The sequence below is a fragment of the Salmo salar genome, chromosome 03 (assembly GCF_965601325.2).
Source record: "Salmo salar chromosome 03, fSalSal1, whole genome shotgun sequence".
In the NCBI taxonomy this organism is placed as follows: domain Eukaryota; kingdom Metazoa; phylum Chordata; class Actinopteri; order Salmoniformes; family Salmonidae; genus Salmo; species Salmo salar.
The window spans coordinates 10741380-10758894 of record NC_138293.1 but is presented as its reverse complement, the minus strand read 5'-3'; the positions used below and the strand labels follow the sequence as shown (position 1 = coordinate 10758894).

Below are 17515 nucleotides of genomic sequence, written 5' to 3'. Positions count from 1 at the left end.
ACTACAGAAATCCTGGTTCGACTCCAGGCTGTATCACAACCGGCCGTGATTGGGAGACCCATAGGGTGGCGCACAATTGGCCCAGCGTCGTCTGGGTTTGGCTGGTGTAGACTGTCATTGTAAATAAGAATATGTTCTTAACTGACTTGCCTAGTTTAAATAAAAAAATATATATTTAAAAACAAATTGTGTGAGGCTCTATTGTCAATCAATCATTAGTGTATTTTTGTTTGACCCACTCCACGCGAATGTGACCAGACATGACTGAAACAGGAACTGACATAATGTAGGCTATACAGTGGATAGCCTATACACAAATTATGTTATATATTGAGGCTCTCTCTCAGTAATTGATTGTACAATGAACACACATATGATTTCATTTTGTGAGTGTATGATACGGGGGTTGGGGCCATGTTTATTTCGACATTATAAAGAAAAACTTCTATAAACAATGGAAACACTGCCATGTTGATCTGAGCCTTGTTGTTGGAAAATCACATTAGTGTGTGACTTTTGGGTGACGCTGACGCGGCTTCTCCCCACCTCACTCCTCGACTTTCGTTTACAGCCGGTTGCTTTCGCCGTACCACTCAAACGCGTCCATATTATTATTCCTTACGTTTTCATTTTTGTGAAAAACAATTTAATATCGAAGGAGTGCCTTTCATTTGACGGCCTGCAGTCCTGCGCCACACGTCCGTTAGACCCGATGACGTATTCTGCGCATGCGCTACGCTAGCTAAATCGCATACAAGCGTGATGGGTGATTTCTATGGAAGAAGCAGTTTCGGCATATCTTCATGCTGTACTGTCTTTGCAAGTAGTATACACAGCTACGTCACACATCAGTCGATAAGAAGGAGTGGACTTTTATTTAAAGGGACAGTATTACGAATTCCCATAGAACATCACCACGACTGATATTTATCTGATATAATTCTGACTATGTATCTATTACAAAACACAGACGGCCAGACCATAACACAAAATACAGTACACATTACTCCATGACTCAGTGTAGTAACAAAGCTTGTTGAGAAGAGATTATATTGAGAAAAAAAGAAGCAAAACCCAGCCTTATATCAACCTTACTATGACTTTTTAAATAAATGATTTGTGAACCATTTGTTTAGTGTGTATGAAGACTTTACAATGTCCTATTAAGTTTTTATAAGTTGTTGGTTTTAAGTGACTGAAATTTGAGGTGATTTGGCCATGCTGTTTTGAACTTTAGTTTAACTTAGTTTATTACGATACACGTCAGACAACTTAAATAGTGCCTCCATTACAGCTGCCTGGCCAATTGCTTGCTTATGTACCCTAGTGATTAGAGCTATCGAGACTCAGATGACTAAAGACAGACTTCATGGATTCATTCCTAAGAGGAGCCGAATTGTTATCTAATCCACTTTTGCTCATCTAATGTCATATTGTTTCAAAATCAAATCAAATTGTATTGGTCACATACACATATTTAGCAGATGTTATTGCGGGTGTAGCGAAAATGCTTTGTGTTCCTAGCTCCAACAGTGCAGTAATATCTAACAATTCACAACAATACACACAAATGTAAAAGGAATAAAGAAATGTATAAATATGAGATCGAGCAACGTCAGAGTGGCATTGATTAAAATACAGTAGAAAAGAATACAGTATATACATATGAGATGAGTAAAGCAGTATGTAAACATTATTTAAACATTATTAAAGTGACTAGTGTTCCATTATCAAAGTGGCCAATGATTCTAAGTCTATTTTATATAGGTCAGCAGCCTCTAAGGTGCAGGGTTGCGTAACCGGGTGGAAGCCAGCTAGTGATGGCTACGTATTAAACACTCTGATGGGACTGTTACTCGGGTGGTTGATGTCCTTGATGATCTTTTTGGCCTTCCTGTGACATCGGGTGCTTTAGGTGTCCTGGAAGGCAGGTAGTTTTCCCCCGGTGATGCGTTGGGCAGACTGCACCACCCTCTGTAGAGCCCTGCGATTGCGGGCGGTGCAGTTGCTGTACCAGGCGGTGATATAGCCCGACAGGATACTCTCAATTGAGTATCTGTAAAAGTTTGTGAGGGTTTTAGTGGCCAAGCCAAATTTCTTCAGCCTCCTGAGGTTGAAGAGGCGCTGTTGCGCCTTCTTCACAACACTGTCTGTGTGGGTGGACCATTTCAGATCGTCAGTGATGTGTACGCCGAGGAACTTGAAGCTTTCCACTTTCTCCACTGCAGTCCCGTCGATGTGGATAGGGGCGCGCTCCATCTGCTGTTTCCTGAAGTCCACGATCAGCTCCTTTGTGTTGTTGACGTTGAGCGAGAGGTTATTTTCCTGGCACCACTTTCCCAGGGCCCTCACCTCCTCCCTGTAGGCTGTCTTGTCATTGTTGGTAATCAGGCCTACTACTGTAGTGTCGTCTGCAAACTTGAGGTTTGAGTTGGAGGCGTGCTTGGCCATGCAGTCATTGGTGAACAGGGAGTACAGGAGGAGGCTGAGCATGCACCCTTGTGGGTCCCTTGGGTTGAGGGTTGAGGATCAGCGAAGTGGAGGTGTCGTTTCCTACCTTCACCACCATCACCACAACTTCATCTCAACCTCTAATATTTAATCATACAGTATGATCATCTCTCAGTCAAAATAATAAACTCTCAACCATGAGAATATATGCTCTAAAAAGTAAACAGTGATGTACTGTATTAAAGCATATGCCATTCATTTGTTTGCATGTGTATTTTGGTTCCTTGAAAGACAACACAGATTAACCTGGTGCTGCGTATAGCTTCCTGTTGTCACGTCCTGACCAGTATAAGGGGTTATTTGTTATTGTAGTTTGGTCAGGGCGTGGCAGGGCGTGTTTGGTTTGTGTGTTTCAGGGTTTTTGGTTTATGTTCTATATTTTCTATATGTTTATCTAGTTTTTCTATTTTTATGTTGGTGTTTTGGAACGACCTCCAATTAGAGGCAGCTGGTTGTCGTTGTCTCTAATTGGAGGCCATATTTAAGTGGGTTAGTTTTCTCTTGTGTTTGTGGGTGGTTGTTTCCTGTATAGTCTGTCCACCTTACGGGACTGTTTTTGGTGTTTGTTTGGTTTAAGTGTTTTTTCTTCAATAGATTAAGAAGATGATCAATATACCCGCTGCATTTTGGTCCACCTACAACGACGCATGTGACACCTGTCTTTACATGAGTTTTACTTCCTTATGTTGAGTGGAGGTTTACATAATATGGCTTACAGGTAAATTGGTCTCTTGTGCTCTGGGGCAATAAGGAAGCCTCTGATGAGAAGTTGCAAAGGCACATTTTAATAACACTGACCAATGTTTTCTTTCTATAATTTTCCTTTAAAAAATCTAATAAATTGATCAATGTTTCCTTTAATTCATTAAAGTATGAATTTACACAGGTCTGTGTTGCCAATATACACAATTTGATTAATATTGTTGCTCACACAGCAGACAGATTTTGTTGAACTACTACATATAACATAATCCCAATGCACGATTATCTATTTTTTGTAGATTTAATTTCGGGTTTGCAAGATCCCAGCCAGCATTGTGTGATTTAAAGCTATGGTCAGTCAGCAACATGCTGTAGTGAGTTAGCATTGTTCTTGAGCTGGTTGAATGATTTAGCCCCAGGTTGGATGGACGGGAAACCAGGATGTTCATTTAGATAGAGGTAGAGAACTCAATCTTTTAATTACATGGTGCTACAGTATCACTGACAAAGTATTGATCAACACTACAACGACCCATTGTTCCCTGGATGAACAAAAGCCTATCTGTAAAGGATCAGATTACTCTTTGATGTTTCTTCCATAGGCATATATTGATTCCAATGCTGATTGATATGAGCCAATAACGGTAAATAGTACAAACAAGGATTTTATTTCATTGAAACTCTATGAATCTATGGTATAAGTACTGTTGAATTGGAATCTTGTTGTGTAGTTTGACTGTTTTGAATATCAGTTGTGAGGCATCAACAGCCCAACGCCAACTGACATGACCACACTTTTGCCCAAGGTTTCATTCATAATGCACTTTATCATGTTATTTCAAAACAGAAACTCTAAAATTATGAGATTTTTTTTTTCATGACTGTTATACTGAAAACTGTGCGAGGACGAGGGCTTCATTTCTTCCACAACATGAGGAATAAAGTTTAGACAGTGGAACACTGGTGCCATTGATAACAACCTAGCTATACATCCAATGATGAGATAGATGGTTATTGGCCAATTTTCTTTGCTACCTGATAGTCAGGCTCCATCCATATATGTAAATATCCCTGTTGATGAAGGGGTAATAAAAGCTGTGGTTATCCATACTGAGGACTGAGGCACACAGAGAGGTGAACTCTACTGCTCTGTGGACTGCTTTAGTGCATCTGAATTTATAAAGAGACCAACATTAGCTATGGCGAAATACCGCACAGACTGCATAGAAAAACCGATCCGCATGTGTTTTAGAATAATCGGCCACTTCATAGGAACACACCCGTGGTGGTTCTTCATCATCCCTGTCATTATCTCAACGGCATTAGGAAGTGGATTTTACTCTTTGGAAGACAGAACATCTAACAATATTGAAAAAGAGTTTACACCTCTAGAGGGACCAGCCAAGATGGAGAGAACTTTTATTCAAGAATATTTCCCACAAAATCAATCCATGTTTTCCAGCTTGAGGTTGAACACAGATGGAACATATGCATGTTTCATAGCCACATCCAAGACAAACATTTTGACAGTGCCACTACTTGAGGAAATATTAGTATTGGACAGCAAAGTTCGGAACATGACTGTGGAGTTTGAGGATGAACTGTTGCAATATGTGGATATTTGCGCAACAGTGAATGGAAGTTGTTCCTCCAATGCCATATTGAACATTATAGACTACAATGCCAGCAATATTGATCTTATTAATTTGACATTTCCAACACATATTTCTACATCTGGCAGGGTTTCCTTGAGGTCAACACTTGGTAGTGTGAAAATAAACAACTCAATTGTTCAAAGTGCCAAGGCAATACAACTTTTTTACTATTTACGAGAATTCAACGAAACAAGAAGCGACATTTGGCTGGCTGAGTTTATTAAGTTGCTCTCAGAAGAATCAACAAATGTCACAGAGGTGAGATACCATACATCCCTAACATCCCTATCTATATATTTCAATGTTTTATTTGTTTTATTTTTTTCTGCCTAGTCCTGCAAAGTATGTTTCTTTGTAAAATGTGTTTTATAATTTAACATTTAAAAAAATATAGATATTTTTAAACATATTTTTCTTTTTTTTGTCTCTTTTTCTAGGTGTCGTATTCTACATCCATGTCAAGACAGTGGGAATTCGAGAAACTTCCAAAGTCTATTGTTCCTCTTTTTTCCATAACATATACTATTACCATGTCTTTTACAATTGTTTCATGTTTAAGGTTAGTACATTTATCTCCTTTATGTTACATGAAGTAGATGTACATGTGAGGGGTGGTGGTGGGGGGATTGAGGGTTAGTTACATAGCACATGCTTATGACAAAATGGTGGGATCGAAGCAATGTGCCGCATGGACACCCTTTAAGAAAATGGCAACGTAATTTCCATGTATGCAGTGCATACAATATGTATGGAAAGACACTTTAAATGGTTTTAATTTCATCAGGTTGGACAACGTGAGGAATAAGGTGTGGGTAGCCACCATTGGAGTCTTTTCCACAGGACTAGCAGTTCTTTCAAGTTTCGGGATGCTGTTGTTAATAGGTGTGCCATTCGTCATGACTGTTTCTACCTGCCCATTCTTGATACTGGGTAAGGGGAAAGCTCCGCCTCCTTTCTCTTCAAACCTTCATTAGTATTTGCTTTCCATTCCTCCACACCTCATCAAAGACAAACACATTTGGTAATTATTGAAGGTAAAAGAGCTTCATACCCAGAGGGCAAATAACTTCCTTCCAGTATACAACCAGACCATGACGTAATTGCAACCAGTTTTGCCCACTGGTTAAGGCCTTCAAATTCATATTCTAGTGTCTCACGGAACAGATTCTTCTAACACACCACAAATTCTTTGTTTTAATGTCACAAATTACTTAAATGTCATGAATGTTCATGCCTTTCTCTTGTCTCAACCCACTGGGCACAGACGTCAATTCAACATCTTTCCCAAATTGGTTCCACGTAATTTCATTGAAAATGACATGGAAGCAACATTGATTCAACCAGTGTGTGCCCAGTGGGAAGTCATGTTCATGTTTACCGCCTCGCTCAACGACAAACCCTTTGTGTTTAAGGTATTGGAATTGACGACATGTTCATCATGATTTCCTGTTGGCAGAAGACCAATGTCCATGATAGCGTGGTGGATCGTCTGGCCGACACCTATCAAGATGCCGCCATCTCCATCTCTATAACCACGATAACGGATGTCCTGGCACTGTACCTGGGCTTCAGCTCACCCTTTGGCTCTGTTCAGAGCTTCTGTCTTTACGCCGGCACAGCTATCCTTTTCTGTTACATCTACAACATCCTATTCCTTGGTGCGTTCTTAGCACTGAATGGCCAGAGGGAAACTAGCAACCGGCACTGGTTCACCTGTGTGAAGATTCCAGTGGATTGTCCTCCTGGGAAGTCGAGAAGGTATGCAATCTGCTGCGTTGGTGGGGCCTATGATCATGACACCGGGACAGAGGAGGAGCAACCAATTAGCGGCTTCTTTGGGAAGTATTACGGTCCATTTCTGACCCAGAAATGGACTAAAGCGTCCATTGTAGTTCTCTACGCCGGGTATCTGGCTGTCAGCGTCTATGGATGTGTTGAAATGAAGGAGGGTATTGACCTAAGGAACCTGGCTTCAGATGATTCCTACATTTCCAAATATTATGACAAAAGTATGGACTTCTCTCACTATGGTCCAATCATTATGGTGGCTGTTAATGAGTCACTTGCCTACTGGGAAGAAGACCAGCACAAAAATCTCAACTCCTGCATTACAGATTTTTATAAATTGAAATATGTTGACAAAAACTTCTTTCTTTCCTGGCTAGATTCTTTCCAAAGCTTTGCAAAGGATCTTGATATAAACTCTGAAAATACCTTCATAGGAAACCTGCTTCACTTCTTGGAAAAACGTCCAATGACCAGTCAGGACATTAATTTCGATGCAGATAACAAGATCCGCTCATCTCGCTTCTTTCTTCAGACGCTAAACATCAGCACGACAAAGGAACAGAAGGACATGCTGATAAGCCTCAGAGAAACTGCTAAAAAATGCCACATCAAATTAGTGGTTTATCATCCATCGTTTATCTACTTAGACCAGTACACTGTTATTGTGCATAACACCACCCAGACTATCGTGGTTGCCACAGTGTTGATGCTGGCGATCTCCTTACTCCTGATACCCAACCCGCTCTGTTCGCTGTGGGTGGCGTTCTCCATTGGGTCGGTGATTGTGGGTGTAGCTGGATTCATGGGACTATGGGACGTGTCCCTAGACTCAATCTCCATGATAAATCTGATCATCTGTATCGGTTTCTCAGTCAACTTTTCCGCCCATGTCTCGTACGCCTTTGTCTCGAGCAGCAAGGCCGACTCGAACGAAAAGGCTGTGGATGCGCTGGCCCACCTGGGTTTCCCCATAGTGCAAGGAGCTGTCTCCACCCTTTTAGGGGTGGTGGCGCTCTCTTTCTCAGATAGCTACATCTTCAGGACTTTTTTCAAACTCATTTTTTTGGTTATTACGTTCGGGCTGGTTCACGCTGTTGCTTTCCTTCCTGTGTTTTTGACATTCGTTGGGATGTGCAGAAATGGGTGATATAGATATGCAACACTAAATACATCATGTAAATAAAACATACAATACTTTTTTTTATGTTAGTGTGAATGAATTAAGGAACGTAAAATAGGTTACAACCAATTCACGCCACTAGCTATTCATCTTCGGACATAATCATTGGATATTGACGTGAAACCACACCTGTTAACATTACAGCGTCAACCTTTTTGGTTATCAGTATGGTTTCCCTTCATCTGCGATTGATTGGTCTGATTTTCTTATCTATGTTTTTCTCTTTGCTGTAATTTGACATTTTATGTACTTATACTGTAGACTTTAAGCTGCATTGGCAACACTTGTGTTCTATAAAAGTTGCATACTGTATTATAAATAAAAAATGTCTATTTTACACATTTGATTTTGTCAGTGTATTTACACAGGTGAAAATGTTTGCAATGACTAGTATATTTGAACATCTGGATAAAGTTAAGATAATTTTCTTTAAAAAAATATCTATATATACACACACATGTATATAGATAATTTCTTTATCAAGTTTAGTTCATTTTCGACTTGCCTTGGGTGTTGTCGTTTAACCCAAATCGTTAGCTGATGTTATTGATCAACGTCCAGAATCTTCTGGCAAGTATTAGTGAATATATAATCAACTACACTGTAGTTCAACATGCATACATTCTGATGTTCAGGAAAGGTGTGCATATCAAACCGATCAACAACATTAAAAAAAACACTGAAGACAGCCACAGGGTTTAATTTATTTACTTCAGCTGCACATTCAATTCCTCTAACGTCTGTCGTCATATCGTTGAGAGAATAAAACACGTGTCAGCCAATTGTTGAGCCAGTCAATGCATACGCAGCCCAAAAGCCTTCTATCGATATACAGTGTTCCCGTTAAACCACATTCATATATACACAACTAAAAGGTGGGAAAAAGGGGCAAAAACAGGAGCTCGAAATATGTCACTTAGGCAAGTAAAACACTAAAATGTACAAAGCATACCAATAAGTTACGCTGGTTATATACTGTATACCCAATTGCACAGTGTATCATGATAGTAATATTTGCCTCTAAAGAAAAGTTTATTCATAATAAATGCTAAAAAGGTATGGTCTTTAAACCTCTATTGTATCGCAATCTTAACATTTCCAACTCGACATCAGAAGATGTTTCAAAGGATTTCAACGTTCTTGGCTAAAGCGTTCATGCTAACCAAAGATGGAGATACTAGATTGTTGAAGCGATTGAGTATTGTCTACAAATGCATGTGACCGTTTCCCTTAAAGGCTTACACATCAGCAAATGACTATGACGGTCCTTGCTTACACCACGAGGTTCTGTGCTTAAAAACATACAACGTGAGGACATGTAAAGAAGAGATTCACAGATCTACTGAGGTAACGGTAGAGACACCTGGTGTTCAGATGGGAATACACAGCAGAAGTGGGGTGAACCAGGATGAGGTGGTTGTAGGGTCTTCTAGGTTTCATTGTTACTTTGACAATTGTTTAGAAACCAGATAACTTGAGGTATTTCGTAATTAAATGAATGAAAGAATGTTAGCCGAATTGAAACCAAAAACTACAAGGATTTAATGGCCCGTCACTGCTTAATACACCAAAGTTGGGTTTGAAGTAACAAAGCATTTTTTTCGAAGCACAGCAGCATTTCCTTCCATCTATATACACACACACACACACACACACACACAGCATTTACATATTTTATCACATAAATACATTCAGACTAAGAGACATTAGAATTTTGGGTTAAGTCCAAACAGTCCCTAATCCATGTACGTGTACATTCCCAAATGGCCACCTTTGAAACAGCAACTGTTACACACACGGCTCAGACAAACCTGGGAATATTGGTAGACTACTTATGGAGAATCAGATTCCATTTGACTTATTACAGAGACATGATTGAAAGTCTCATGTAGAAACAAATGTCTTTTTATGGAGGATAGATGGTTTCATTGTGATTCTGGAGGTCTAGAGCAAGACATTGAATCAATGGACTTGGCCTTTTACTGAGCATAAAACATTTAAACACATTTACATATACACAGTAACTTCAGGAAGTATTCATCACACCATTTCACTTATTCCACATTTTGTTGTGTTACAGTCTGAATTCAAAATGGATTGAATATTTTTTTTTAAATCCTTACCCATCTTCAAACAATAACCCCATAATGACAAAGTGAAAACATGTAAAAAAATGTTTTACAAAAATAATAATAATCTAATTTGTATAAGTATTCACATCAATACATGTTAGAATCACCTTTGGCAGTGATTACCCAGTCTTTCTGGGTAAGTCTCAAACAGCTTTGCACACCTGGATTGTACAATATTTGCACATTATTATTTTTTAAATTATTCAAGTTCTTTCAAGTTGGTTATTAATCATTGCTAGACAGCCATTTTCTAGCTATAGCTTTTCAAGCAGATTTAAGTTAAAACTGTAACTAGGCCACTCAGGAACATTCAATGTCGTCTTGGTAAGCAACTCCAGCGAATATTTGGCCTTGTGTTTGAGGTTATTGTCCAGCTGAAATGTGACTGAGTTGGGCAGGAAGCCTATATCTTTGTAGTGACTTGGTATATTGATCCAAAGTGTAATTAATAACTTCACCATGCTCAAAGGGATATTCAATGTCTGCTTTTTTAAATGTTTTACCCATCTCCCAATATGTGCCCTTCTTTGCGAGGCATTGGAAAACCTCCCTGGTCTTTGTGGTTGAATCGGTGTATAAAATGTACTGCATGACTGAGGGACCGTACAGACAATTAATTGTATGTGTGTGGGGTACAGAGATGAGGTAGTCCTTCCAAAAAAATCACATTAAAACACTATTATTGCACAGAGTGAGTCTATGCAACTTGTTAAGCACATTTTTACTCCTGAACTTATTTAAGCTTGCCATAACAAAGGAGTTGATCACTTACTGAGTCAAGACATTTCAGCTTTTCATTTTTTATAAAATTTGTAAACATTTCTAAAAACATAATTCCACTTTTATATTATGGGGCATTGTGTGTAGGCCAGTGACACAAAAACTTAATTTAATCTGTTTTAAATTCAGGCTGTGAATACTTCCTGAAGGCACTGTACATACACATGTACAGCTCCGTAGCTCTGTTTGCGTAGACTGTGAAATCACTGTGGACAGCGATGTATTGTCTTCCCACCCCTCACCGATCTCCCAAATTAACCAGAGTGACACCTCCACCCTTGGAAGTCTCATCTTGTCTCCAAGCCCTTGCCCTCCAGGACCATCTTGATCTCTCTGGCATCCAGCGTCTCGTATTGCAGCAGGGCATTGGCTAGGTTCTGGTGTTCTTTGGCGTGAGACTTGAGGAGAGCCCTGGCCCGCTCGTACGAATCCTGGGGACCATACAAACCAGAGGAGTTAACACATGTAGGGGTTGAGTGAATTTCTGAAAAGGGCTTGTATATATTACAGTGAAATTAGGGCTTACACACACACACACACACACACACACACACACACACACACACACACACACACACACACACACACACACACACACACACACACACACACACACACACACACACACACACACACACACACACACACACACACACACACACGTAAATTGTGCCTGTTATTTCCCTAAACTGTGATACTCCGAATATGCTCGGTTAGAGAAAAGGGGAAGATTAATAAAAAATAAAAAAACACAAGCCAAAGAGCACTGGGTCAGGGGCTTGGAAGGATGATGGAGGTGGAAACGTACCTTCAAAAGTTTCCTGACTTCGTGTTCGATGGCAGCCTGTGTCTCTGGGCTCTGCTTGGTTTGGTCAGTGTAGGTCATGACACCCAGCTACAACACAGGTGAGTGAGTGAGTGAGTGAGTGAGTGAGTGAGTGAGTGAGTGAGTGAGTGAGTGAGTGAGTGAGTGAGTGTGTGAGTGCGCGTGTGTGAGTGACAACGGGGAGAGAGAGAGAGAATACAATATATATGTAGTGCTGCAAAATTGGGTGGTTGCTATTCATGCCAATAAAGCTAAATGAATTGAGAATCAGGGTTCAAAGTTCAACACTACATGTCCTGAAAGGTATACAGTAAAAACAGCAGGACTTTGCTGACGCTTTATTAGACATGACTTCATTTTGTCTCTCCCGACCAAACGTCCAGCATCCATAACTTACCCTCTCACACATACCAAATCTGGTCACCATCATTTTTGCAATTCTGGTGGCAGCATCAAAGTCACTTGATGCACCTGAAGAAAAAAAAAAGAAGTTGAACATGTTGTTTATATAGAATTTGTTTAGTCTTTAAAAAAATGAAGCACTTTTGGAAAATGATTAATGGGCTAAAAGATATCAATGTCTCAGTGAGATACAGCGCGGTGCTGGCAACACTAATGATGTGCGTTCGATTCCTGCATGGGCCACATAATACTGAAAATATGTGTCACTGTTAATCTCCGCAATTCTGTAAATCAGTTTGAATAAACAGATAAATGACCATATCATACCCTCAAAAACATAAATGCCCAACATTTAGAATGAATATTATACATTTGGATGACAGGATGATACCCCTTGAGACGCACCATCCTGTTTTGAGGAATATTCTTATTACACTACAGTACTGCACAAGGTGTATACTGTAATTCCCTCCTACACCCCCTTGCATACCAGTGGTGATGAACTCGTTGCCAAATATGATCTCCTCTGCCACACGGCCTCCCATGCTGACGTCTATCTGGGCCAGCAGCTGAGCACGCGTCTCGCTCCAGCGGTCATCAGCTGGGAGCATGGACACCTGGAAGACAGTGGGGGGGGGGAAGGAGTGAGGCCTGGAAGACAGTGGGGGGGGGAGTGAGGCCTGGAAGACAGTGGGGGGGGGAGGGGGGGAGTGAGGCCTGGAAGACAGTGGGGGGGAGGGGGGAGTGAGTGAGGCCTGGAAGGAGTGAGGCCTGGAAGACAGTGGGGGGGGGGGAGTGAGGCCTGGAAGACAGTGGGGGGGGAGGGGGGGAGTGAGGCCTGGAAGACAGTGGGGGGGGGGAGTGAGGCCTGGAAGACAGTGGGGGGGGGGGGGGGGAGTGAGGCCTGGAAGACAGTGGGGGGGGGGGGAGTGAGGCCTGGAAGACAGTGGGGGGGGGAGTGAGGCCTGGAAGACAGTGGGGGGGGAGGGGGGGAGTGAGGCCTGGAAGACAGTGGGGGGGAGGGGGGAGTGAGTGAGGCCTGGAAGGAGTGAGGCCTGGAAGACAGTGGGGGGGGGGGGAAGTGAGGCCAGGAAGACAGTGGGGGGGGAGGGGGGGAGTGAGGCCTGGAAGACAGTGGGGGGGAGGGGGGAGTGAGTGAGGCCTGGAAGACAGTGGGGGGGAGTGAGGCCTGGAAGACAGTGGGGGGGGGGGGAGGGGGGGAGTGAGGCCTGGAAGACAGTGAGGGGGAGGGGGGAGTGAGTGAGGCCTGGAAGGAGTGAGGCCTGGAAGACAGTGGGGGGGGGGGAGTGAGGCCTGGAAGACAGTGGGGGGGGGAGGGGGGGAGTGAGGCCTGGAAGACAGTGGGGGGGGGAGGGGGGGAGTGAGGCCTGGAAGACAGTGGGGGGGGGAGGGGGGAGTGAGTGAGGCCTGGAAGGAGTGAGGCCTGGAAGACAGTGGGGGGGAGTGAGGCCTGGAAGATAGTGGGGGGGGAGTGAGGCCTGGAAGACAGTGGGGGGGAGTGAGGCCTGGAAGACAGTGGGGGGGGAGTGAGGCCTGGAAGACAGTGGGGGGGGAGTGAGGCCTGGAAGACAGTGGGGGGGGAGTGAGGCCTGGAAGACAGTGGGGGGGGAGTGAGGCCTGGAAGACAGTGGGGGGGGAGTGAGGCCTGGAAGACAGTGGGGGGGGAGTGAGGCCTGGAAGACAGTGGGGGGGGAGTGAGGCCTGGAAGACAGTGGGGGGGGAGTGAGGCCTGGAAGGAGTGAGGCCTGGAAGACAGTGGGGGGGAGGGGGGAGTGAGGCCTGGAAGACAGTGGGGGGGAGGGGGGAGTGAGGCCTGGAAGGAGTGAGGCCTGGAAGACAGTGGCAGGAAATGGAACTAACCATTTCACTCTTGATGTTTTTGGAAAAACATCAAAAACAACTATTTAAATTTGCCAGACAAAACCCCAGGAGGACTAAGGCATTTTTCATTATATCAAAATGAGGCCTTATGGTATTGGTCTGCTCAGTCGAATGGAGTCCTAAAAAACATGGAGGTACAGATAACCTACAGCTCCTTCAGAAAGTATTCATACCCCTCGACTTATTCCACATTTTGTTGCATTACAGGCAGCCTGAATTCAAACTTGATTAAATAGATCCCCCCCTCACACAATACCCCAAAATGACAAATTGAAAACATGTTTTTTTACAAATCTTGGCAAATTTATTGGAAATGAAATAAATATCTACACAAGTATTTACACCACTTTGCCATGACACTCCAAATTGAGCTCATGTGCATCCAATTTCCTTTGATCATCCTTCAGATGACGCTACAACTTGATTGGATTTCACCTGTGACCAATTCAATTGTTAGGACATGATTTAGAAAGAAAAACACCTGTCTATATACACTGAGTGTACAAAACATTAAGAACACCTTCCTAATATTGAGTTGAACCCCATTTAGCCATCAGAACAGCCTCAATTCGTCGGGGCATGGACTCTACAAGGTGTTGAAAGCATTCCACAGGGATGCTGGTCCTTGATGACTCCAATGCTTCCCATAGTTGTGTCAAGTTGGCTGGATGTCCTTTGGGTGGTGGACCATTCTTAATACACACTGGAAACTGTTGAGCGTGAAAAACCCTGCAGCGTTGCAGTTCTTGACACACTCGAACCGGTGCACCTGATACCTCGTTCAATGCCACTTAAATATTGTCTTCCTCAATCACCCTCTGAATGGCACACATACACAATCCATGTCAAGGCTTAAAAAATATTATTTAACCTGTTTCCTCCACTTTATCTACACTGAAGTGGACTTAACAGGTGACATTAATAAGGGATCATAGCTTCCACCTGGATTCACCTGGTCAGTCTGTCATGGAAATAGGTGTCCATAATGTTTTGTACACTCAGTGTAAGGTCCCACAGTTGACAGTGCATGTCAGAGCAGAAGCTATACCATGAAGTCCAAGGAACTGTCCGTAGATCGCCGAAATATAATTGTGATGAGGGAAGGGTATAAAACAATTTCTTGAGTGTTGAAAGTTTCCAAGAGCACTGTGGTCTCCATCATTGGGAAATTGAGAAGAAAAAAAATTTGAACTACCCAGACTCCGCCTACAACTGTCCGTCCGACCAAACTGAGCAGCCGGGCAAGAAGGACCTTGGTCAGGGAGGTGACCAAGAACCCAATGACCACTCTGACAGAACTACAGAGTTCCTTGGCTGAGATGGGAGAACCTGCTAGAAGAACAACAGTCTCTACGACACTTCATCAATCTGGATTTTATGGGAGAGTGGCCAGATAGAAGTCACTCCTGAGAAAAAGGCACATGACAGCACGCCTGGAGTTTGCAAAAAGTCACATGAAAGACTGATCATAAGACAAAAGATTGTGGTCTGATGAGACAAAAATGTAAGTATTTGCCCTGAATGCAAAGCGTTATGTCTGGAGAAAACCAGGCACAGCTCATCACCCGTCTAACACCATCCCTACTGTGAAGCATGGTGGTGGCAGCATCATGCTACAGGGATGCTTTTTAGCACCAGGTACTGGGAGACTGGTAAGGATGGAGGAACAATGAATGAAGCCAAATACAGGTAAATCATTGATGAGAACCTGCTTCAGAGTGCAAACGACCTTAGACTGGGATGAAGATTTACATTTCAACAGGACAATGACCTCAAGCATACAGCCAAAGCAATGCTGGAAATGGCTTCAGAACAAGAATGTGAAAGTCCTTGAGTGACCCAGCCAGACTTGAATCCCATTGAAAATCTGTGGAAAGACTTGAAGATTGCTGTTCACCACCACTCCCCATCTAACTTAACAGAGCTTGAGAAAAATCTGCAAGCTCTATTCACCAAAGGTGCTTCTACAAAGTATTGATTCAGTGGTGTGAAAACTTATGTAAATGAGATATTTTTCTATTACATTTTTCAATAAATTAGCAAAAATTTCTAAAAACATGTTTTTAGTTTGTCATTATGGGGTATTGTGTGCAGATGGTTGATACAAATATATAAATGTAATCCATTTTTAATTTAGGCTGTAACATAACAAAATGTGGTATAACAATCTCAAATAAAATTTAAAAAACTTAGGGCAAAAATGTAATCGGGTTTTCAAGCTTTTGGGGTGTTTTCAACAATGATGTATATAAACCCTGGATGGCTTTATACACATCTTGGTCCTCGGTTATAAAAAAGATTTCAGAAGCTAAAGAAATGCATTTATTAATGTCTAAATTTATTCTGACACATTTATTCTATTACACCTTAATGTAGACTTTTAAATTACATTATGTTAGCTAAACAAACAAAATGTAAATTATAATTCTTAAAAACAAATAAAAAATCCTGAAAGTATTCAAAGCCTCTCAATGGCCAATACATAGATAGATTGCTGATGCTAAGGTTTTACACATCATTGATTTTCAAGCTACTGTGGCTGGTAAATGCAGCCAAGAGATGGCAATGTTTCAAATAGGCCTAGCTTGTGCATCACTAGCTAACAACAACAAAATAAGCTAGCTAACTTGATTCTTCTTACAGGTATGTACTACTAAAGTAAAAACGCATTGGATTGGTGTAAACATGGGTGAGAGTTTCCTCCAACCATATGTTTTGCACCAGTCTCTGCGCTATTCTTTTTAAATCCAAGTCACAACAGCCTGTTGGGATTGAGGGAAAACGGTGAGGTGAGAGGATGGAAGATGTGTGAGAGTGTGTGTCTATAATAACCTTAGTGCACAGGACACGGTGTAAACGGTACAGTGAAATGCTACTGGTTGTAACCTTCCCTACCCATCTTGTTTTCTATAGATTTTAAATTTCCCCATTTCCATTCCTACTTACATGACCCAGCGTAGGTCCTCTGGGCATGATGGTGGCCTTGTTGATGGGCATGGCATCCTTGGTGTAATACGCCACGATAGCGTGGCCAGACTCGTGGTACGCCGTGATCTCCTTGTTCTTTTTGTCTATCTCCACACTCCTCCTCTCTGGGCCTGTGGGAGGGAAGCGAGACCGATAGAAGAGTTGATTTCCAAAACCTGCTCAAAGATCCTCGAATTCCAAATAAACTCCTAACCCCTACTTCAGGGATTATCAACTAGATTCAGCAGCGTGACAGTTTTTTCTTGAGTGGATTGACGGTGGGCCAGAACATAATTAAAAATAAACTGTAAATTGACGGCAAGAAGGCCAAACAGATATAATATTTGACTAAAACAATCATTTCAAACCTTGCTTACATTTGTATACGATCACGTGTCTCTCTATAATGCATGGGAATACTTGGGAGATGATTTCCTGGTGTTTAGTCTTTTATGCCCCCCCCAAAAAAAGACAGTATTATTTGTTACATTTATACATTTTTTGCTCAGAAAACTTTGAGGGATTTTTTTTGTTTGAATGAGAGCGGTCAGAGCCTGTGGCATTCAGCACTGGCATTTGATTGTCTATAAGTAGAAATTATGTTTCCCCTCAGGAGAGGCATTTCCTTGCGTCTCAGTTTATGCAGCATTTGTTCTGTATCTTATGCATG

General features: G+C 42.0%; 2 protein-coding genes across 4 annotated transcripts in view; one reads left to right on the top strand and one right to left on the bottom strand.

Moving 5' to 3' along the window:
- The first annotated feature begins 4344 nt into the window (after positions 1-4344).
- Positions 4345-8173, top strand: ptchd3b (patched domain containing 3b). Its single transcript, XM_014189617.3, has 3 exons — positions 4345-5126; positions 5306-5427; positions 5653-8173. Exon 3 carries the CDS (start codon positions 6298-6300, stop codon positions 7801-7803), a length of 1506 nt encoding a protein of 501 aa, XP_014045092.2. The 5' UTR covers positions 4345-5126; positions 5306-5427; positions 5653-6297; the 3' UTR covers positions 7804-8173.
- Positions 8174-8528: 355 nt separating this feature from the next.
- LOC106598156 (ATP-dependent zinc metalloprotease YME1L1) overlaps positions 8529-17515 on the bottom strand; it is a 34416-nt gene continuing 25429 nt past the window's right edge. For all 3 annotated transcript variants that reach the window (XM_014189223.3, XM_014189227.3, XM_014189229.3), the window contains 5 exons: positions 16825-16976; positions 12467-12593; positions 11972-12045; positions 11557-11643; positions 8529-11179 (listed from right to left, as the gene is read on the bottom strand). In XM_014189223.3, coding sequence (XP_014044698.3) covers positions 11036-11179; positions 11557-11643; positions 11972-12045; positions 12467-12593; positions 16825-16976 — 584 coding nt within the window. In that variant the 3' untranslated portion in view covers positions 8529-11035. The remainder of the gene's footprint in view (positions 11180-11556; positions 11644-11971; positions 12046-12466; positions 12594-16824; positions 16977-17515) is intronic.